The 21,877-nt window shown below is 38.0% G+C and overlaps 1 protein-coding gene across 1 annotated transcript in view; it reads left to right on the top strand.

Moving 5' to 3' along the window:
• LOC150087275 (TATA box-binding protein-associated factor RNA polymerase I subunit B-like) overlaps window positions 1-21,877 on the top strand; it is a 308,013-nt gene that overhangs the window by 22,789 nt on the left and 263,347 nt on the right. The window contains exon 3 of the mRNA XM_090372434.1: window positions 14,801-14,907. Within this exon, the coding sequence (XP_090228560.1) occupies window positions 14,801-14,907 (107 nt within the window). The remainder of the gene's footprint in view (window positions 1-14,800; window positions 14,908-21,877) is intronic.

The following is a 21,877-nucleotide window of genomic DNA, read 5'->3' as shown; positions in this document are numbered from 1 at the left end:
ATACTGACCTTTTCAACACCAATCCTTCCAGCTACGGTTAAGGCTGGATATCTGAACTGCCATATCCGACCTTATATCCCCAATCCTCTCAAGTGCCAAAAATTTGGCCATGCTCAGCATGTAGAGGGGTACCAGTATGCCCAAACTGTAAGGGTAACCACCCAGCTTACTCAAAAATCTGTGAAACCTGGAAAAAAGGAAAGAAAATACAAAAGTACAAAATAGAAAACAAAATGACTTACCAAGAAGCAAGGAAACAAGTTTTACTCACTGTATCGAAACTCACATATGGGGTTGCAACACAAAAATACAAATTGTAAGGAACTCAAACCGAAGTGTCCATGCCACCAGCTACATCCATTTCTGACTGGACTAGGGCTGTTTTTGCGAGTCCGCAGGAGTCCCCTAAAGAACATGTAAAAGACCAAGAAAACGATACCCCAGTCACCATACCACCAATTGAGAAATCTTAAACCACAAAAGACTAACCGCAGATATAGAAATCGATGACACAACTCACAATGATGAAACCGTTTAAAAATAAGTGCTGAGGAAGAAATGGATACTCCACGATGCACTTTCCCGAGAAAAATAAAATAAAATTGAAACACTATAAACAGACTGGCTCTAAAAAATAGTCAGAAAAAGAGGCCTATGTAGCGACATAGATATGATATTCATGATTTGATAAATCAGCATCACCCAGTAGGCATCTGTCTACAAGAAACGAATCTTTGTCTTATTCCAGACTTCAATTGGAGAGTTTCAGATAACCCATTAAATAGTGATCATTTTCCTATAATCTGTAAGCTCTGCATAAGGAGAAACTTACCAGTAAGCAGTCGAACTAAATGGAAATTCTCAAAATCTGACTGGAATAAATATGCATCCAGCATTACACTAGAGGATAATATTGTCCAGCATCACTGCATAGATGATACCGTTAAACACGTCACAGAACAGTTGGCAGCTGCTGCTACTACCATTGTTCAAACTTCAAATAAAGGATGCAAACACAAAAACTACTGGTGGAATTCAGCATGTAACACAGCTAAGAGAGAAAAGAACAAGGCATGGAATCAGTTTCAAAATAATCCAACCACTACTAATCTCATTATCTACAAGAAACTTAAAGCTCATGCCCGTTACATCTGTCGAAAAGCTAAAAAAGAATCTTGGATTCCTTTTGCCTCATCTGTCACTAAAGACAAAAGTGCAGGACTAATCTGGCAGAAAATAAGATGCCTTACTGGTAAGTTTCTATCAATTCCTTCCCTAATCATCTTCTATAAAGGACAAGAAATAACCCTTCCCGAGGATATTTCAAACATCCTTGCGGAATCTTTTGCTCACCATTCTGCTTCAACCGCATATGATCCAACTTTCCTAAAAACCAAATCAATAGTTGAAAAATATAAAATAAATTTCAGAACGGAGTCAGCCCTCTCTTATAATGAACCACTAACCATGTATGAATTAGAAGAATCTTTAAAAAAATCAGCCAATAGTGCACCTGGTCCAGACAGCATATACTACTTAATGTTAAAGAATCTAAATGAGAGAACTTGTTACTCTCTCCTAAAACTTTTCAACTGAATATTTGTTGCAAATTACTTTCCAATTTCCTGGCGACATTCTGTAGTTCTACCCATTCCAAAACTAGAAAAAGACCAATCAGACCCACATAATTATAGACCAACCTCACTTACTAGCTGCTTGGGTAAGACTTTGGGAAAAAATGGTACACAGTTGCCTCACCTGGTATCTGGAAACTCAAACTATTGTGAACAACAATTAGTTTGGATTTCATAAAAACAGATCTACCCTAGACCTTATGATAAAGGCTAAGGCAAATGTGCGAAATGCATTCATAAAGAACGAACATTTGGTCATGGTGAGCTTAGATATAGAGAAAGCCTTTGAAACCACATGGTGTCATGGCATTGTTCGTGACCTACATGCCCTAGGACTAAGGGGATGTTTGCCATCATTAATTCAGAGCTTTCTTGAATATTGAACCTTTCAGGTTCGTTATTGAAGTGCACTCTCCAAAATTTCCATACACAATTAAGGAGTCCCACAAGGTCAGTCCTCAGTGCCATTGTTATTGTTATTTGGTTTTTAGGAGCATTAGCAACTAAGGCCATATTGCTCCAGGGATATGCGGTGGTCATTTCCTGACCTTTCCGTATTTGGTGGTCACGGGCTCGAACCTCAGTCTGATCAAGAAGCGTGTGCTATGCACTGTTGCTCCTGCCCACCTGGCTACGGAGACGCCCCCTCAGTATCATACTCTTCGCAGTTAGAATACACACTCTAACAACAACCATCCCGAATTCAGTAGAAACTTATCTTTATGCTGATGACTTCACTATATCCAGTCACTCACAAAATATGTTGCATCTCCATAGGCAGGTGGGAAGGAGCAGCAGTGCGTAGCACACGCTTCTTGATTAGACCGGGGTTCGAGTCCGTCACCACCAAATATGGAGGATGCGGAAAGGTCAGAGAATGACCACCGCATATCCCGGAGCAATATGGCCTTAGTTGCTAATGCTCCTAAAAAACCAAATAATAACAACAACAACAAAATATGTTCTCCATTGAAAGGAAACTCCAACTGTCAATAAACAAAACACAATCATGTATGTTACAAAATGGTTACTGACTGTCTTCACAGAAAACATTTGCAATACACATCTGCAAGAAACGAAAACTGCACTCTGATCCTGAATTGCGCCTGGGAAATCATGTTATTGCAGTCAATGACAATATTAGATTCCTAGGTTTAATATTAGATAGGAAATTAAACTTCCTGAAACACATACAGCATGTATGAATTATTTGTTTGAAGAAAATGAATATCCTAGAGTGCTTTCTGCAATATCATGGGGAGCTGACCGATACTCCCTCCTTCACCTGTATAAAACCATAATTCGATCTAGACTGTACTGTGGTGCACTCATATATGACTCAGCTAGAAAATCAGCATTACAGTCCTTCAATACCATTCAACATAATGCACTTAGAATATCTGTAGGTGCCTTCCGAACATCTCCAGTCCATTGTCTATATATTGATGCACATGAACCTCCATTATCCTTTCGGAGACAGATGCTGCTGCTTACGTACACAGCTAAACTTCAGAGTATGCCCTCACATCCCATCTGGCCTTACCTCTTTAACTGGTCTTTCCTAAATTACTTCTGGAATAAACCAAGTGAAAATAAACTTGCTGGAATCAGATTGAAGGATGTTGCACAGAATTGGAGTGACCCACTCAACAATATCCACCCAGACACCAGAGAAATGGAGCCTCCATGGTCCACTTTTAAACCTTTATGTGATGACTTTTTTCGGAAGTTGAGAAAACAGGCACTGGACAATCAAAATATACAGCAGCTACATTCAGCCCATGCATCAGCAAACACACTGTCTGCAAATATATACTGTTGGATTCAAATCTGATACAGGTGTAGGTGCTTCAGCGGTTCTTCCCACTTGTGCTATCTCTGAAAAACTTTTCCCTAGTTGCAGTATTTGCACCACTGAATTCCATGCAATAAAAATGGCTGTTGAACACGTCAAAAACAGGTCCAATGAAGAGATAATAATCTATACCGATTCCTTGAGTGCAGTAACTTCTTTACAACATAAATATCCAAACTCTCATCCTGTTCTGAAAGAAATCAGAGCACAGTTAATTAATCTTGCATAATATAACACAGAGGTAAGGTTCTGCTGGATTCCTGTGCATGCTGGAATCCAGGGAAATGAGAAAGCAGATCAAGCAGCCAAAAGTCCAGACAACCCTGTGTGTTTGCTTGCCTCGATTCCTTATATGGACTGCAAACTCGTCATAAAACAGTTATGTATTGACCAATGGGCATCAGTATAGCAGCAATAGACCCATAATAAACTCTTCCAAATAAAGAAAAAGCTGCAATACCAGAAATCTAGTTCACGATTAAACAGATGAGAAGTTGTCCTTGCAAGGAATCACATTGGGCATTCCCATCTCACCCACCTCCACTTGTTGACAGGTGATGAATCTCCTCACTGCTGCCATTGTCCCGCCCTACTTACAGTGAAATACCTCCTCCTCGAGTATCCCCACAATCATGCTGCCCGATTAACAAATTTTAAATCAGCTTTAACCCACAACAATTCATTAGAGATGAACCATATTCTCAGCGATGATGCAGATTTATCCGCTTATTTAATTTTTTAAAACAAATTCATTTATATGATTTTGTTTTAAAAAATGGACTGGAAAAAAAGAATGAAAAAAAATTCATTTTCAGAATTACCGTGACAGACACAATTTGCCTTGTTGCCTTTGTGCCAATAAACTTCCATTAAAACCAACCACCTCCTTTAATATAACTGGATAGATCCCATCCACCCCAGGTGCCTTTCTTATGTTTAACTTCAACAATTTCTTCCCCACTTTGCTCTCAGTTATTGCAAAATCATTATGCTCCTTGTTAGAGTTTAATAAGCTTCTGTTCTCCCTTCCCTACAGAATTCCTGATATGTGAATGTAGATGCAAAATATTCATTCAGTTTATCTGAGCAGAATCATCAACAGTCAAATCATTGATATCAAGTGGACCAATCTGATTCATCCCCTTCCTTCTGGAGTTTATATAAGTAAATGTCTTTGCAGTCCTTTGCCAAAGATTTATCATTATCTGCTGTTGCTTGCCTAACCTCTTTTGTGACTTGATTACAGACTAGCTTATATCTACCATAGGATTCTGTGTTGCCTGATAATTTATATGCATCGCGTGCATTTTTCTTCTCTGCCAGATGCTCATTAGTTCATCTGACATCCATTTGGGCCTAAACCTTGACAGTATTTCTTTATGAAAAGTCTCGGTATGAAAAGTCTAGTAGCTTCCAAGATTAATTCCTTGAATGCTTCCCATTTAAAATTTGCTGTTAGTAACATCATCAGTTGCTCCTACTGTATAGAATTTAAAAAATCTCTGAGACCACTGTTGTCACCTTTATGAAAGCAAAAACCCTTCCCTTTACCCCTGATGGTAGTTAGATCTTTAAGTAAATCCCACATCAGTACACTGTGATCACTGCTGCCTTGTCGTTCCTTATCTGTAAATTCTTAATGCACGAATAATCACTGCTGATAATCAGAACAAGAGTATTACTCCCTCTGGTTGCTTCTCGAACATGCTACTGTACAAAACAATTATCCAGTAAATCCACGAAAGCCTTGCTAGCGTACGAGTGACCAACCCACAAGTTCCAGTCAATATCTGGGAAATCTCCCATTATAAGACATTCTCCATATACTTATGGAGAAACAGAATAGCTTTCCCAGTGCTTATTTTACACCAAACTGACTCAACATTGCACTGTCCACCATTGTCAACTGGATGCACTCCTTAGTTTTTTTATATTAAGCCCATGTTTCTTAACTAAAAGCATAACCTCTCTTCTCCCTTCCTATCCTGTCTATCCTTTCTGTATACATTATACTCCTCAGATTCCAATTCTGGATTCCTTATAACTGTGTGACACCATGCCTCTGATATCCCAGCAATATTTGCCTTTGATGTCTTGACCAGCACTTCAAAATCATCAAATTTATTTACTATACTCCTAACATTGGTGTACATGCAAGTATACATGCGCCTGTTCTTAGTTATCCTAAGGCAGCCCACATATTTACTTGTTTCACGATTACTCCCAGCAGCTCCAGAAATCCCAAGCAACTTGCTTTTCAGGCTGCTGCTCATTCCAGTAGAAGCAGTGCAAGAATCACTTCCACTTCTGCCTGTGGTGGCTAGTGGTAATCTATTAGCCTGTGAATCCCCTCAAGCAGTTTTCTGACACTGCCTCGATAGCATCCTCAAATATTATTGCACCCTTTCTATTTAAGTGTATCCCTTCCCTGTGAAAGCAATCTCTCATGTTAAGAAGCACAGACCATGCTGAGAAAAATTCTACCCCATGAGTCTTGCACAGGCACAATCTCTCCAGGTCTGAATTGATTTGACTCTCATCATATACTCCCTCCTATTACGTCTGGGCAGAATTTCAGACACTTTTAAATTTAACATTAACTCACAACTTTTTTTCAATATTGACCTGTACTTTAGCATTAGTTGAGGCATATGATACAAGAAAGCAAGTTTATAGAACATCAGCCAAAAAAAAAAAAAAAAAACCCTTCCCATTTCACCCATCCGGTCACTCCAAATGTTTGTCTAGTCCAGCCTTAAATTTATTTAAGCTATCAACTTCCACAACAACAGATGAAGTCTGTTCCAGGAATCAACTACCCGCTGGTGCAGGGCGAACTTCCGCATATCTATTCTACAACTGTCTTTCCTCAATTTGAATCTATGCACCCTCAGGTTCTTAATCTCAGCAAGGCCTTATACACCTCAATCAAGTCACTTCACAGGTGCCTAGTCTCCAGATGCTGCAACTTACAGAATTTAAGCCTCTCCTGGTAAGAGAAACCCTTTGATCCTCTCAATTTTGTTGCTCTTCTCCGTACTCGATCTAGCAACTCTGCACCCTTCCTAAAATGAAGCCTCCACACCTGTACGCAGTACTGAAGGTGTGGCCTGACCGTTGCCTTATACAGAGGTATAATCACATCCTTGTCTCTGCTAACAAAATTCCTATATATCATTGACAAAACTACATGACCTCCTCTGGCAGCCTGCCTGCACTGCTCAGAGAACTTCATATCCGACTGCACAATTACCCCCAGATCTTTTTCATTCTCCACCTCCCTGAGTGTAGTACCACACAGTTGGTACATTTCTCTTGGGTTACTGTTACCCATGTGTAGTATTTGCATTTGTCAATGTTAAACTTCAGTTGCTACCTCTTAGCCCATCTACATAACTTTTCTAGATCTTGTTGGAGTAGCCTACTGTCATTAACAACTCTGCCAACTTTTGTATCATCTGCAAACTTGGACCTTAAGCCTGACATACCTTCATCGATAACATTAATAAATACACAAAACAAAATGGGCCCAGCACTAAAACCTGGGGGACTCAACTAATAACATTAGTCAACATAGAGCATTGTCCATTTATTACCACTCTCTGCTGCCTTCTACTCAACCATCCATTGCAGCAACTCTACCCTTAATGCCATACTGCTCCAATTTGTACAGCAGTCTTCCATGTGCAACAGTATCAAAAGCTTTCCTGAAATCCAAGTATATGATATCAAAATTATTTTTTGCATCCAGTTCCTTTGTGACCACATTGTAGATCCAATCAAATTGGTCAGACAAGACTTTCCCTTAACAAGCCCATGCTGTGTCTGAAGAATTACTGCAGTCTTGTCTAGGTGATTCTGCATCACTTCTTTAACAGTGACTCCATTATTTTCTTCGGAACAGAAGTTAAACTAACAGTTCTATATTTATTTGCTTCACCCTCTGAACACCCTTTGTGAATTGAGGATACATTTGCACTTCACCAGTCTATGGGGACCTCCCCTGAATCTAAGGATGCTCTCATAATTATGGCAAAGGGTTTGCTTACTTCCCTTGCTGCCTCCTTCAATATAACTGGATAGATTCCATATGCCCCAGGTGCCTTCCTTATAACTTTTATAAGGAAGTTATTACAAAATCATTTAGCTCTCTATTAGCGTTTGATAAACTTCTGGCACTCCCCTCATTGAATATCCTCATGTGTGCATGTAGATGCAAAATACATTCAGTTTGTCAGCTATAAAAGCAGGGTCATCAATAGTTGAACCGCCAAAATCAAGTGGACCAATCTGATTCATCCCTTCTTTCTAGAATTTACACAAGTAAAGAACTCTTTGCTGTGTTTCTTTGTGTCCTTTGCCAAAGATTTCTCATAATCTGCCTTCGCCTATCTAACCTCTTTTATGACTTGATTACAGAATATCTTATATCTGTCACGGGCTCCTGTGTCGCCTGATAATTTATATGCGTCCCATGCATTTTTCATCTCTGCGACGAGCCTCATTAATTCATCCGACATCCCTTTAGGCCTGAACCTTGAACAGTATTTCTTAGTTGGTATGAAAAGCCTAGTAGCCGTCCAAGCATCCCATTTAGAATTCACCATTGGTAACATCATCAGTTGATCCCACTGTATAGAATTTAAAAACTTTCTGAGACTACTGTAGTCACCTTTATGAAAAAAAAACTCTTCCCCTTTACCCTTGATGGTAGTTACATATTTAAGTAAATCCCACATCAGTTGTTGTTGTTGTTTGGTTTTTAGGAGCATTAGCAACTAAGGCCATATTGCTCCGGGAATATGCGGTGGTCATCCTCCGTATTTGGTGGTGACGGGCTTGAACCCCGGTCTAATCAAGAAGCGTGTGCTACGCACTGCTGCTCCTTCCCATCTGGCTACGGTGGTGCCTACATCAGTTGTCTGTGATCACTGTCACCTAATGGTTCCTTTATCTGCAAATTCCTAATCCATGAGTTATCACTTCTGATAATCAGATCAAGGGTATTATCCCTCTGGTTGCCCCTGGAACCTGTCGCTGTTGGAAACAATTGTCCAATAAATCCACAAAAGTCTTGCTAGCTTGAAAGCGATCAACCCACAAGTTCCAGTCAATATCTTGAAAGTTAAAATCCCTCATTACAAGACATTCTGCTTTACTGGCCCACGCTATTTCTCTGCATAATTTTACATTGTAAAATTTTTCATCTCTTCGAGTTATAGCACATAACTCTGCGAGTTATGTGTTATACACCGAATATAGAGTGTGTTATAGACCGAATGACTCTTTATTAGAGTCATTCGGTCTATAACACACTTGTACTCTCATTTTCCCTTTCATGGTGTTTATGTCACAACTGACTCAACATTGCACTGTCCACCCATGCCAACTGGATGCGCTTCCTTTGATTTTACGTTTCTTAACTAACAGCATAACCCCTCCTCCCTTACTACCCTGTCAATCCTTTCTGTACACATCGTACTCTCTAAATTCCAATTCTGCACTGCTTATATCTGTGTGAATCCATGTCTCTTATATCCCAACAATATCTGCCTATGATATCTTGACTAGTACTTCAAGCTCATCAAATTGATTAAATATACTCCTAGCATTGGTGTACATGCAAGTATACATGCACCTGTTTCTACTCTTAATTACCCTAACACAGCCCATGTATTTACTTGTTCCACTATGACTTCCAGCAGTTCTGGAAATTCCCATTGCTTGCATTTAAATAGAAGTAGTGCAAGAATTACTTTTACCTGTGCCAGCGGCTACTGTTAATCTATTATTCTGTGTATTCCCCCAAGCTAGCAGTTTTCCGACCCACCTAACTCTGCCTCGATAGCATCAGCAAATATTTTTGCACCCTTTCTATTTAAGTGTATCCCATTCCTGTAGAAGCAGTCTCTCCTATTAGCAAGCATAGACCACACTGAAAAAAAATTCTACCCCATGAGTCTTGCCAGGGCCGAATTGATTGACCAAGGCTCTCATCATATACACCCTCCTATTGTGTCTGGGCAGAATTGCAGACACTTTCAAATTTAACCCTAACTCACGACTTTTTTCCAGCATTGACCTGTACTTGTTAAGTAAATCTGCAGATCTCTTACTCTTAAGGTCATTAGTGCCAACAGTATCACCTTTTGTGCCCTTAAAAGATGATATCTGCACAAATCATCAACTTTTGCCCCTGGCAGACATACCCTGGTCCTGTTCCACCTTATCCTTTTTGCATAATATATTCCCCGTCTCCCCGTCAATAGAGTTACCGACAGTAACTGCCACATTGCTTTGCTGCTCTAGTCTGGGGCATGATTTATGTTTAAATACAATTTAATTAACAATGAAAATTAATAAGATTTATAAATTTAATTGATTAATTGACTAAACTAACAGATTCCTAAAACTGTGCTATGTTTTATGCTATCTAGTTTTACGTTGTTCCTTACTCTATTAAGTTCGAGATATACGTTATGCTATTCTGTATCTATCTAATATACATCTACCTTGTCTAGTTCATAACCTGTTCCAGAAAGATCTGCAAACATTTCACATTTTGCACATTTTTTTAGACTGTGATGTGTTGGAGAATCGCCCCCTTCGGTTCTGCCCTGAGATACAGCACTCCTGCTACTTTGTGCACATTGCTTTGCTACTCTAATCTGGGGCATGATTTCTGTTTAAATACAATTTAATTAACAATGAAAATTAATAAGATATATATATTTAATTGATTAATTGACAATACTAACTAAACTAACAGATTTATAATATAGTGCTATGTATTATGCTATCTAGTTTTATGTTGTTCCTTACTCTATCAGGTTCGAAATATACGTTATGTTATTCTGTATTGATCTAATATACTACAAAAACGAGGACAAGTTTCGAATGGTACAAGGTTCTACGGATACAAAATAGTAACCTACAAAATCTCTATCTAAATTCAAAATAGACTGAGTAAGCATGACTAAGACTATAAAGCTATTTATAAAAATTTAATTTATATGCCAATTAAGTCAATAAAATAGAGAAAATTTAACATAAACCTATCCGTTTGCTGGAGCTGTATAATCTTCTCCACCAGTTGTCTCCCTTTGTTGTTATCAAGCACTAAATATATAAACTGTGTTATGTGCTAGCACAACAGATACAACTAACATACATTTAGTGCTCTTACATCATTTAACATATATTGTATATAGAGCATCTACTCATTTTTGTATGACATTAAACGACTCATTTATTTTACTTAAATATAGTTTTCAATTCTGTATAAAATATTCGAAATCAGTTAAATTATAAAGTCTTTGAGTCAGTAAAAAATGTGTGGATATGCTCCAATATAGAATGAAATGTTTTCTGTGTTTGTGTATTGTGCTATGTATAGTACAGTATTTTCCAGTTTTTATGTTCTCTAATTATTATTATGCCCTAATTGTTTTTTTTTATGCTTATCATATTATTTACAAGTGTTGTTATTCATATTACTTAATTTACAACTTTTGGTATTATTTTACAATTAAATATATTTCCTGTACCTTTGTTGTCAGTATAGCCTACATTTATAAAATTGCAGATATGTAAAATTGCCTTTTCAATTAAAAAAGTTTAAGCTTATATAAATATATGTGGCAGCAGAGATTGGGAGTGCACTTAAGTTGGAACACACTATTATCACCTCACGTGAGCTCACATGAAAACATATCAAACGTCAAATGTGTGAGAGCTATATTTTCCATTTAGTTGTATTGGTCAGAGACACTGTTGTCATTTGCTGTATTCACAAGATATCAAATGATATTGTAGGACAACTCACATTTTCAGGAACTCATTTTTCTGTTTGAACAGAAATTTTGTGAGGTGTGATAGTGTGAGCAAAGGAAAATGGAGGAAATGCTAATGGAAAAAGTGAGATTGTACGAGGTGCTGTATAATAATAAGTCACCAAATTACCAAGATCAACATATGCAACAAGAAGCTTGGCAAGAATTAGGAACAGATTTCAATGTAAATTTTAGAGTTTATTTTTATGTTGGCTATATAATAATCTGTATGATTATAACTAATTAATAAACATCTTCAAGTTAGTGTGAATGACATATACATGCATATTTTCTTGTACTATAATAAGAAATTATTGTGAATTTAGTGTTGCTTAAATGTAAAAAAAATCTGGGTACATGATTTTTGTTTTTAATTTTGTTTTCTTTCACAATGAACTGTTGCTTGCTGCCATAGTACCAGACCAGCAAGAGATACAAAATACTCTTTAAATGCTTCACGTGTAGCATTTCTTCAAAGGAAACCTAAATTCTGTAGGCTGGCATTGGGTGGTAAAGGTTCTATTTTGTCAGGTATTTCACTTTCCTTGTGTAATGTATTGTGAAGGCAGCAAGCACCACTTTGTCAACTGTTTGGGACTGTATCTCTAAAGGCTTACGAATTACTCTTCATCAAGCAGTTAGAATGCCAAAAGCATTTTCTACTTCTCATCTAGCTCTGGACAATGGGTAAATGAAAATTTTCTTAGCCTTATCTCCTCCTGAATGATGTTGGCTATAGGGCTGAAGCAATACATTTTTAATGGAAATGCTTCATCTCCTACAATGACACATGGCTTACCACTTTCAAATAAGGGAAGTGGCAGCAGGAATATAGAGTTGATTGGACTCGATATTCCTGCTCTCAAATGTCGAGTTGATTGGACTCAATATATAAAGTTTAGTTTGAAAAAACACTTCCATCACTATTTCTGCCATATCAACCTACTTCAATTGCAGTACGTTTATATTCAAGATCTACAAGTGCTAAAAGCACAATAGAATGAGCTCCCTTATAATCGTAAAAGGTTGAGCTTGCATTAATTTGGCACTGAATAGTTATGTTTTCCCTCTATGTCTGCAATGCAGTTTGTGAAATTCCATAGTTCCCTGTATTTAGCTGCTGACTTTTTCCAAAGCTCTTTGCTTGGTTCTAGCATTGTAAAAAAACCACAGCCATTATCAACCCACTGCAGGATGGAAGCCTCCTCAACAATTCATGCTAAGAGAAATTGACCATAATCTGCCACGCTGGTCCAGTGCAGGTTAGCAGATCGACCGTGTTCAGCAGTCATGGGCTTGAACCCCATTCTACTCAAAGAGCATGTGCTACTGCACTCCTACTCTTGACCACTCGGCTACAGAGGCCTTTCGGGTGTTACAGAGTTGTAATCTTCAGCAGTATAATTTTCTGGCATAATATGGTCTGATGAATAAACTATTTTCAATTCTCCTGCAATCTTTTCTGTAGTGGGTCCCAACTTATGCCAAATGATGTCACACACATTGATCATTATTTTTCAAACTGTACTGAAACCTAACCGGAAACTAAAATCTAGGCTTTGAAAAGTTACCAGTTGCCAAAAACCTGAAAAGAAAAAAACTATGTCAATAAATTTTGTTTTATTGTTAAAATACCACAGTGGACCCTGCTTTACAATTGGTACTATCAAATCACTTTACGATGGACTTTCCATAACAAAATACCGTTTACCCTACGGTATGTAGTAAGCGCCAGTCATTAGGATCACATTTGCGAATTGAATTTTGATTCTATTAAATAGCAATTCTAATAAGCAAAAATAGGAGGAATATTATCCACAGGCTATAAAAGATGTTATCCATTTCACAGACGATGAAATGAGTAATAATTCACAAGAGGATAATTCAGAAGAACAAGAACTCAATATCAGTGCAAACCCTGAAATATCTAATACACAAAACGAGAGTATGTCAGAAAAAAAACAAAGAAATTTCATCATGTGTACAAATTATCAAGCAAAGAAAACAGGAAGGACATCATAACTCTATTCAAGAAATGGTAAATATACCAAAGGAAAGTGCCATGCTAAAAAAAAGAAAATTTGAAGATAAACGTGCAAACAAAAGAAATGGATGAAACTGATAACGTTTTTTTGAGCATGTTGAAAATGACAAAACAGTTACAATTTACAGAACAAGTGAAAATTAAATTACAATTAAGCAATGCTGTTTTGAATGCACAAGTAAGAATATCAGAACATCAAGAATGTTGCTCCTCTACCTATTCCAAAGCACCCTCCGCTTCGACCAACTACTTGGCCTACTCATTGCAAATGTCCAGTCACATAGATGCTCAAAATCCTCCAAAGGAGGAAAATTGACCAACATTATTATAATTAGCAAATTAGAGATGGAACAAGTCAATCATTTCAATTTGTTGAAATCATAACAATTTTTTACAAGTTCAGTTTTTAGCACTGAGAAGTAGTTTTTTTGTTGTTATTAAATTTAAAAAAAAAAAATTGTTTTGTATTTTTACAGAATAAAGCCTTATTCAAAATTAAACTTACCTTAAACATACAACTAATTTTTCCTTAGTGCCAATTGAATTACATATTTTGCCTTTGTATGTCATCCTTAATAAGATTATGCAAGAAATTAAATTTTTCTTTATTCATTCATAGTCCTGTAGTATATAATGGAATTTGTCTTTTTCTGTTCTGTTCAAGTTTATGTCGTGTATCCATTGTTTACTCTATTTTTTGTTTTCTCGGCTATAAGAAAAACACATGCACTTTCTAAATCTTCTTCAAAATCTTCAGAAGAGGATGAACTGTGGCAATTCATTTTGCTTGAGCTTTCCCCAAAGAGAACAACGCATATGTAACACGACATGATAATAATGACACTTTTCACACTAAACAGTGAAATCACTTAAATTTCTGCGAGGTGATATTAGTGTGTTTCTGCCTTAACTGTGTTGGCTGTTGCTGAGATACCTCCATGTCTTGCCCCCACAATCATTCTATGTTCGGAGACAGAAAGATGATGATGCCAACCCATTCTTCCTTGCAGACACTCAAAAACTGATTGCCATGTGTGCAATCTACATTCTTATATCAGCCATTCTGCCTTTGTGTCTTCACCAGTGTCAGAGTCTGTTCCTTTATAAGTGTGTGTTGCTAATGCAGCATATATTTCCTTATACTTATATAAATACATATTAGTATAAGGAAAATATAAGCCCATGACTTATGTTCTTGGAAAATGTGCCTATCCTAAAGGCTACATTTTCCAAGAAAATGTTCCTGATTTGTTGTTCTTATTAAACAAGAAAATATTATTAATTATTGTTTTGACTTTGGTTTTTGTTACATAAAAAATTTTGATTTGTAGAACTTACTATCACATATTAATGTAATGTGATATAACATGGCATAATACAGTGTTGCAGTGAAGAATAAAATATTTGTTTGAAAATTATTTATATTCATTTTCAGCATATTGTGCTTCAGCTGTGGGTTCGCTACTTAAGTCTTATAGGAGTAGCTTTTAAAGAGGATGGCTCTCAGCCCACTATGGATAGAATATCAGTTCCTATAAGCAGGTAGGAGTTTTTCCTTATAGTACATTCAATTAATTAGTGTGTGTAGGGTATTGGACATTTTTCCTTTAGTATGTAAAATTCTTGCCAACACTGGCCAAACAGGAAATGAACTTTTCATTTAAATATATATATATATATATTTTTTTTTTTTTCAGTGTTTTGAAAATATTCCTGGACTTAGTAAATGAGAAAGTATTATTTAATTAATTATTTATCATTTTGGTTTTTGTTACATAAAAACAAATTATGAACATTAAGCTTCATTTTACTATTTGGTTAGCATTAGCAAGAATTTTATATATGCCAGGGTAAATCAAAAAGATAAAGACAGTTTTGTGTGTAAAACTAACACTCCATATCAGAACACACTCTGAATACCGTCATACTTACTACTGTATTAGACAAGTCTACATGTGTTGCCAGTTGCCTGCACTCAGTCTATTTTATACAGTCAAGGTGGAATCACACACCCTGACTGTACAAAACAGACATCTGCACTGCTCTCCAGTTGTACCATTAGTGAATAACATGTTGCAATCGCATTTTTGTTGTTAGAGGGTATCAAACTTCCTGGATTCACGGAAGAATGTAAGCACAGTATGGAGAAAAGTTTGGATGGAAAGGTTTAAAAATGGCAGAATAAGCGTGATTAACAAAGAGTGTTCTGGCCATCCAACCACTTCAATAATTGTAAATGGTTCCAATCAATTTAATGCTCTCATTGAAGGAAACAAACTGATTACTGTTTCTGGAGAGTTAGACATCAACTACAGGTCTGCATATTTGATCATATACAACACCTTCAAATATTAGTATTAGCCCATGGAAGCAACTTATTCTAATAATTAACATCTCACTATCTAAAACTTTCTGCAATCCAATCTAACCCCTGCCCTGTAATTTTAATATATGGCCCTGGTCCTGGAATCATATCAATGAAAATATCACTTGCATTCATTGTACCTTCAGCTCTCAGAGCCTTATACACCTCAATCGAATCTCCTCTAAGATGTATAGTTTCCAAGCTCTTCAGCCCACATATTCAAATTCTTTCCTCATATGGATGCCCTTTTGCCAATTTCACCAGTGTGCCCTGTCTTTGGACCATTTCAAGAAGCTCAGTGCCTTTTTTCAGGTGCAGTCTCTGTACCTCGGCATGGTATTCCAAGGTTGATATCACAATTGCATTATTAAGTGGTATTATAAGGCGCCTCCATGGGCAGGAGCAGCAGTGCGTAGCACACGATTCTTGATTAGACTGGGGTTCAAGCCTGTGACCACCAAATACGGAGGATGCAGAAAGGTTAGGGAATGACCACCGCATATCCCCGAGCAATATGGCCTTAGTTGCTAATGCTCCTAAAAACCAAATAACAACAACAACAAGTGGTATTATGATCTCCCTATTACTACAAAAAAATGTTTGATACATCATCAATAGGACACCATGGCCCTCCTTACCACTTGTTTACACTGCTAGGAGAACTTTGTCTGTCTTTATCATAACTCCCAAATCTCTTTCTTCCCCTACTGTTTTTATGTTTTCAGTTCAGTTGCACCAAGTGTGTAAATTATTTTGGGATTGCTATTTCCAAGTGTGAGACCTTACATTTTGCTACCTTAAAAGATAGCTGCCACTTTTCTGACCATCTCTAAATTCTTTCTAAACTGTCCTGAAGAAAGTGTGCTTGGCACTGATCATCGACTACTCTATTGATCTTGATAACATCTGCAAATTTTGACATCATGCCCTCTATTCCTTCATTGATATCATTTAAGAAAGTCAAAAACAAGAATGGTCCCAGTATCAATCCCATGGAATCCTCATTTCTTATGTTATCCTGATCTGAAGAATAACTGTTAATCACATCCCTTTGCCCCCTGCTAACCAAATCCTTCTAAGGGTTTCCCCCCATGATTCTAACATGTTCCAGCTTATACAGTAACCTCTCATGCAGGACGGAGTCAAATGCTGTGTTGAAATTATGCCCTGCATCCAGCTCATGAGCGACTCGGTAAAAATAGCCAACCAAGTTTGTTAAACATGATTTTTTTCCCTTTACAAAAACCATCCTATTTCCTTCCGAATTTTGTTTCTGTTTAAATGATCCTGTAATGCATTCTTTATCATTACCTCCATGATTTTCCTTACCACAGAAGTCAGACAGACCAGTCAATATTACCTGCTTCACCCTTAGAGCAACCTTTATGTATTTGCCATAAATTGGCACTTCTCCAATGCAAGGGAATAACTTCTGAGCCTAGTGGTGACCTCATAATTAACCCCAATGATTCAATGCACTCCCTTGCCATTCCCTCAGAATTACTGAGTATATGCCATCAACTTCAGGAGCCTTACTTGCCTTTAGGCTCAAACCTTTTTCTAATAAATAATCTGAAATTTAAATTTCACTGATTTCGTGCTTTCCAGCTTCACTTGCATAGTTTCTCCTCACTAAAGAAGGATCTTTCCATTGTAAATATTGATGCAAAGTACCTGTTTAATTCATCTGTAAATATTGATGCAAAGAACCTGTTCAATTCATTTGCAGCATCAGCAGGGTTATCTGTAACTTTCCTGCATTCGTTATGCAAGGGTCCAATCTGATTTATTCTTTTCTTCTTAGTATTCATATATGACGAAAAACTCCTTGTCTCCTGTTCTTTGCTCCCTTAGCAAGCAGTTTCTTATGTCTTTGCTAGCCTAACCTTTTCTGTAGCATTGTTACAGGTCAGTTTGTAGCTGTTACAGTTTCAGTACTTTTTATCATGCTGTAAATTTTCGATGCCATTTTTCTACACTCTTTTAAACTGGCTAGTTCATTATTCACCTGTCTCTGAATCCACCTTGTGTTATATTTTGTTAAGGGTATATACACCGATGAGCCAAAACATTATGACCAGTGAGTCGTTATGCAAATCGAAGCAACTGTAGGTGAACTGCTGCATGTGCACTGGTCAGGACACGGTATAAAAAACACCTGATACTGAGCTCCATTATTCAGTGTTACTCTTGTTTTTCAGATGGGAAAGGCAGCGGACTTAAGCAAGTTTGACAAAGGCCAGATTGCAGTGGCCAGATGTCTTGGTCAGAGCATATCCGAAACAGCACAGCTGGTGGGATGCTCACAGTCAGCTGTGGTTAGTACCTACCCAAAATGGTCCGAGGAGGGGGGGAACCCACGAACTGCTGGCGAGGTGTTGGATGACCGTGGTTCATTGATGCTCGAGGTGAGTGAAGGCTCTCCTGGATGGTATGTGGCAACAGAAGGGCGACTGTGGGGCAACTTTCCAGAAATTGGAATGCTGGTGACAGGAGTAATGTGTCACAACACATGGTACATCGAACCCTGCTGAAACTGTGGCTGTGTAGCCGCAGGCCGCTCCGAGTGCCCATGCTAACCATGGTTCACCGACGACAGCACCTACAATGGGCATGTGAGCATCAAAACTAGACCTTGAGTGATTGGAAGAAGGTCATCTGGTTCAAGGAATCAGATGACCTTCCTGTTGCACCATGTGGACGGCTGGGTACGTGTGCATCATTTACCTGGGGAAGTGATGGTGCCTGGATGCACCGTGAGACGAAAACAAGCCGGTGGCAGCAGTGTCGTGCTTTGTGCAATGTTCTGCTTGGATACCCTGGGTACAGTCATCCAGGTGCTGGACACCTGACATCTACCACCTACCTAAATGTCATTGCTGACCAGGTACCCCCTTTCATGTCAAAGGTCCTCCCCTCTGGTGGTGCTATCTTTCAACAGGATAATGTGCCATGCCACACCACCCGGATTGTTCGAGACTGGTTCGTGGAACATGAGGTATTGCCCTGGCCTCTAAATTCCCCAGACATCAATCCCATCGCCATCGAGCATCTATGGTTTGTGTTGGAACAGCAACTCCGATCTGCAGTGTCTCAACCACAGACCTTACAGAGTTAAAGGATCTGCTGGTTACATGTTGGTACCAGATACCACAAGACACATTTACAAATCTTGTAGCGTCCATGCCTCGCCGGGCGAGCTGTTTTGGCTGCACGTGGAGGACCAACATCTGATTAGGTAGGTGGTCATAATGTTTTGGCTCATTGGTATATATGCCTTCAACACTTCTGTGACCATAACGTGTTAAAATGTTACCATAATTCTAATGTATTTGTACTCTGAGCTATCTCTCCAGTTTATAAAGGCCAAGTAGCACCTCATCATCGCACACGCTTCTTGATTAGATGGGGGTTCGAGCCCGTCACCACCAAATACGGAGGATGTGGAAAGGTCAGGGAATGACCACCGCATATCCCGGAGCAATATGGCCTTAGTTGCTAATGCTCCTAAAAACCAAATAACAAACAAGTACCTCATCATCCAACTTAGAACTCCATGATCACTCCTGGCTAATGGTTCCTGTACTGTCATCTGATTGATGGGAGATGATTAGGTGTAGAATATGTTTTCATTTAGTACTTTCCCTAATTACTGGGGAAAAACGGAAGGGTTAGTGCAAAACTTCTCACCAATGAGCATAAAAGAATCAGTGGAAAGGGGCTTCACAACCAACTGAAAAGTTTTTCTTAGATGGACTTAAGAAGCTTGTGGATCGATGTGAGAAGTGTTCGGAGAAGCAAGGATAAGTATGTGAAAAAGTAATACTAAAAAAATTTTTGCATATTTTTCTTTTCTTGATTCAATAAAAAATAAATTGGCATTAATTTTTGATTTACCCTCATATCAGGCCTGATGTAGCCGAGTGGTCAGGGGCATGAGTGCAGTAGTGCACGCTCTTTGTGTGGACTGGGGTTCAAGCCTGTGACTGCTAAATACGATTAACATTTTGTGTTGATTGATTTATTGTAAACTCCACTGACCTGGTGGTTGTGCCGCAGTATAAACAAGAACATTTTTTTTTCTCCAGACGTCTTCATATTTACTGCAGGTAAAGGGTATTTATAGTTTATTCTTCCCTAAATTTACTGCACTCCATTTTGAAGTTCAGCATATTCAGTATAATTGAATTTAACTATAACAGAATTCAACAAACAAAAATGCTTGTTTAATTTCATTGTAATCATTATTGCACTTTTCGAAAATTTTGCAGTTACAGGCAGTCCTTGACTTTTGGACAACTTGTTCTTTTGGATGATGAGGTCCTTTGTCTTTCAGGCATTGAGAATGAACTTTGAGAGTTACCATATGTTGTGTAGCCTGTCCATCAATGTTTTCACATTATTACCATCGATGCTTTCAGCATTATCTTGATTTATGCAGTAGTATTTGCTTGTGCAATTATTTAAAAATTTAGTCATTGCTTATCATCATGTCTACCTGCCAACAATTATGGAAGCATTACTATCTTTGTCTCTACAGCAGCATTTGTTTGTGCAATTATTTCACAATTTTAATGCATGTGTCCTTACTATTTTATAAAAATAAGTGAAAAAGGAAAAATGAAAGTTCTTATAATAGCAATAAGAGGTGTAGGTCTCATGAACTTAATACAGTTGAGACAATGCTTGAAATGATTAGGTGTGCTGAAAGTGGCAAATCTTTAGCCTCAATCTTTAGCTCACTAGACTTAAGATGGTGAATGCATATTGGACACTTGTGAAGGAAAAGGATAAAATTAAAGCTCGCGTATGAAATGCTGAAAGTATGCAGTTAATGATTATGTCAAGGTGCAGTGATTGAGGAAATGGAAAGATCTTTAAGATTGAGGATTGACATCATTTCAATGAGTCCTTTGGTCATTTAGGGTAAGGCTGTGAGTTTGTATACTGATTGGAAGAAATGTTTGGCAGAAAGTGCTGTTAATATGCTTCGGAACTTCCTGCAGGCAAAGGCTAGTTTGATATGTTCAATAAAGGTTACACAACATTAGATCGACTGGAAAATCTGCTAGTGCTGATAAATGAGCTGCAAACGAATTTGTGAAAATGTTTGCCAAAATTGTTGAAGAGATGAGTAATTTTGCAAGTTTTTAATAAATGTTCACGAGATGGGATTATTTTGTAAAAGATGCCTACATGAACATATTTGGGAAAGGAGGAGAATGTTTCTCCTGAATGTAAGTTAACAAAGGATAGGCTCGTGCTGCTGCTGCTTGATGGAAATGCATCAAGTGACTTTAAACTCAGACTTATGTTCGTCTACTGTGCAGAAAATTCTAGACCTTTGGAGGGGAAGGCAAAAGGTATGTTACCATTCATTTGGAAATCTAATTCAAGTTCCTCGGTTACCGGAACAGTTTTTCAGGTTTAGTTCAGCTTTTATTTTGTTCTGGCAGTTAGGGTGCCTCCGTAGCCAGGTGGGTAGGAGCAGCAGTGCATAGCACATGCTTCTTGGTTAGACCGGGGTTTGAGTCAGTGACCACCAAATACAGAGGATGCGGAAAGGTCAGAGAATGACCACATGACCACCGCATATCCCCAGAGCAATATGGCCTTAGTTGCTAATGCTCCTAAAAACCAAATAACAACAACTGGCAGTTAGAATATTGCAACAGGAATGATTTAGCATTCAAGGCATTGTTGGTATTGGACAATGCTCCTGGACATCTACATTCAATAGAGAATCTTTATGCAGAAATTATGTTTATGGTTACAGACACCTCCTGATATTCAATCTATGGATCGGATAGCCATAGCTACCTTCAAGTGGTACTACCTGAGGTGAACAATCAACTTTCCTATCAGGGCAACTGACAAAGAAAGTGAGTAGATCACCTACCTTGAAGGAATTCAAGATAAGTCCACTTTGAAGAGCTTTTTCTGAGTCAGAGGTTATGCATGCCAGCAATGTTAAACTTCAGTTGCCATTTCTCAGTCCATCTGCCTAACTTTTCTAGATCCTGTTGCACTATCGTGCCATCATTTCTGTCATTAACTATACTGCCAACCTTCGTATCATCTGCAAACTTGGACATTAAGCCTGATATGCCTTCATCAATATCATTGATAAATATTAAAAACAACAAC

The sequence above is a fragment of the Mastigoproctus giganteus genome, chromosome 4, assembly GCF_048544385.1.
Source record: "Mastigoproctus giganteus isolate SK-2022 chromosome 4, ASM4854438v1, whole genome shotgun sequence".
Classification (NCBI taxonomy): Eukaryota; Metazoa; Arthropoda; class Arachnida; order Uropygi; family Thelyphonidae; genus Mastigoproctus; species Mastigoproctus giganteus.
This window is presented reverse-complemented; position numbering and strand designations above follow the sequence as displayed.